This window comes from Fonsecaea erecta (genome assembly GCF_001651985.1).
Source record: "Fonsecaea erecta strain CBS 125763 chromosome Unknown Scaff21, whole genome shotgun sequence".
In the NCBI taxonomy this organism is placed as follows: Eukaryota; Fungi; Ascomycota; class Eurotiomycetes; order Chaetothyriales; family Herpotrichiellaceae; genus Fonsecaea; species Fonsecaea erecta.
In genome coordinates, this window is record NW_017387264.1 from 58,080 (window position 1) to 60,160 (window position 2,081).

The 2,081-nt window shown below is 58.0% G+C and overlaps 1 protein-coding gene across 1 annotated transcript; it reads right to left on the reverse strand.

Moving 5' to 3' along the window:
* On the reverse strand, nucleotides 1-1,217 carry AYL99_11997 (hypothetical protein; the record flags this gene model as incomplete). Its single annotated transcript, XM_018843501.1, has 5 exons — nucleotides 1-274; nucleotides 333-688; nucleotides 763-814; nucleotides 880-1,040; nucleotides 1,098-1,217. The coding sequence occupies 5 exons, from the start codon at nucleotides 1,215-1,217 to the stop codon at nucleotides 1-3; spliced, it is 963 nt and encodes a 320-aa protein (XP_018687178.1).
* Between the last annotated feature and the right edge of the window lie 864 nt (nucleotides 1,218-2,081).

Below are 2,081 nucleotides of genomic sequence, written 5' to 3' on the forward strand. Positions count from 1 at the left end.
CTACAAGCTCTCGGCCTCGTTGAAGATGTCGTCGTCCACCTCGAACCCGGTCGCGGAGGACAGCGGCGGGCTGTGGTACAGCAACTTCCTGATGTGGAAGACGTTGTGGATCTTGATGCCCAACTTGTACTTGTTGTTGGCTGGGACGGCCTCCATGACCACGTTCCTGAGCGTCCACAGGTTCAGGACCCAGTTCGGCCCTTTGATAATGACGTCGGAGTACAACTTGCCCTTGCCCGTCTTCTTCTCGGTCTTGAGCTTCCCAAGCCCGACGCTGTGCTGGGTCGGCTCAGGTTGGAGAGCGTGGCAGCGGCTCTGGTCACGGCACTCACGTCTCCCGCGATGATGAGTACTTGTTCTCCGGGTCCGCTCCCGGTCTGAGGGTGTTGGACATTATCACGGTCGGGAGCACGTTGTTACACGCCTTGTCGATCTGCTCCAGCTTCTCGCTCGTCCCATCGGGCTCGGAGGCCTTCGAGCCGATGTTGGAGCCCTCGATTATAACGCCCTTGCTGCCCACCTTCTTGCTCACGTTGTTGTTCGTCATCCCGGCCGTGGTGGTGTTGGTGGTGGGACCGTGGTCGGGTTCATTACCCTCTTCTGGTTCAGGTTGGCGAGCCAGCTCATGCCCCTGGGATTGTTCGTGGACGCGGGCTTGCTCGGGGTCGAGTCGCTGTCGCTCAAGCCGCTGTCGTCGTCGTCGCTAAACAGGGCGCGCGCAAAGATCGACTTCCTCTCTTCCTCGTTGCTCTGGTCCTAGACCGTGGTCTTCTTCGGGTTCGTGCTCGTGGGGCTGTACAAGGTCTTGGTGGTGCTGTCCTGGCCGTACCCGCGAGTGTGCAGTGCCTGTCGGGTGTCTTGATGACATTGGCGACCTACGGGTGCAGGTCTGAGCCCCTGGCGTTGTAGATGAGCATGTGAATGACTGTCACGATCAGGTTTTCACATAACCACGCTAGCGCTAGCGTGTACACGCGCCACCACGTGATCCTCGCTGCCGATGCAGCGACCTTCTCAGACAGTCCTTCGTAGTACAAGTTCTATCAATTCAAGCTCAAGGCGTGATAGTGACGTTGTAGTCGTCCCCTCGGCTTGACCATCATCTCGTCCACGTCTAGCTCGGAGGCAGGTTCAGGATCTCGGCCGTCCGTGTTCGTGTTGTGCTGCATGTCCATCCCGTCGATGAGTCTCCTCATCGTGTACCTCGCGTCTGCCATCATGATGGTGAACAAGGGTAGCAGCAATTTGGCTCTAAAGGACTGGGGAGATTTTCAAGGGCGAAAAAGCTTGAAGAGAGGCGTTGGAGATGGCAGATCTTTTTCCATCATCCGATACAGGTGTCCAATACGAGAGCACAAGGATAGCATTGACTGACCACTGCTGAGCTTCTCTTCGCTCCGCATTCAACGCGCACGTCCGGCAATTGCCGGCGTCTGTCGGCGCGGCGGGTGCATCATCCAGAGCGACGCGATCGCGGACCTGCTGGACGGGGCGTCGGCCGCCACCGCGGCGCAACTGGTGAAGGGAACATCCCCTGGAGTCTCGCAGGAGGCGAAAGCAGACGTTGCTCACTCAGATCATCCAAATCCTCGATCCGTAATTCTTGCTCGTAGCCCAGCATTGGAGGCCCGTCTCAGACGTTCTGACCACCGGAGCTTGAGTGAGCTTCGCGATTCGTCGATGTTCACAGGAGAGACGGAGCGGCCACCCGGAAGTCTCTCGATGGTGACAGGCTTCTCGTTTCACTTCAATGTCGCCCATTGGTGCTGTCGACGGAGGATGATGACGAAAGGATCGAACCAAGGTGTAGATACCAGCCATCAGAGCGTCAGCACCGACTTCTTTTGGCCTATCCTGACCGCCTATGCGTCGGCGGTATACGCAGATTGCGCAAAATGTGGAAGCTCCTGTTCTTGCTCAGAATAGGAAAGCGACCTCGACGCCCCAGAAGGCCACCCTTCTGAAGACGAGCCAGGTAGATCTCGGGCGAACCATCACCGATCAGTGCTGCCTCCTCGAGGCTGTCCACATCATAGATACCACTAGCCTTCCTCGGACGCCCGTCATTGTGCTCCCGACAG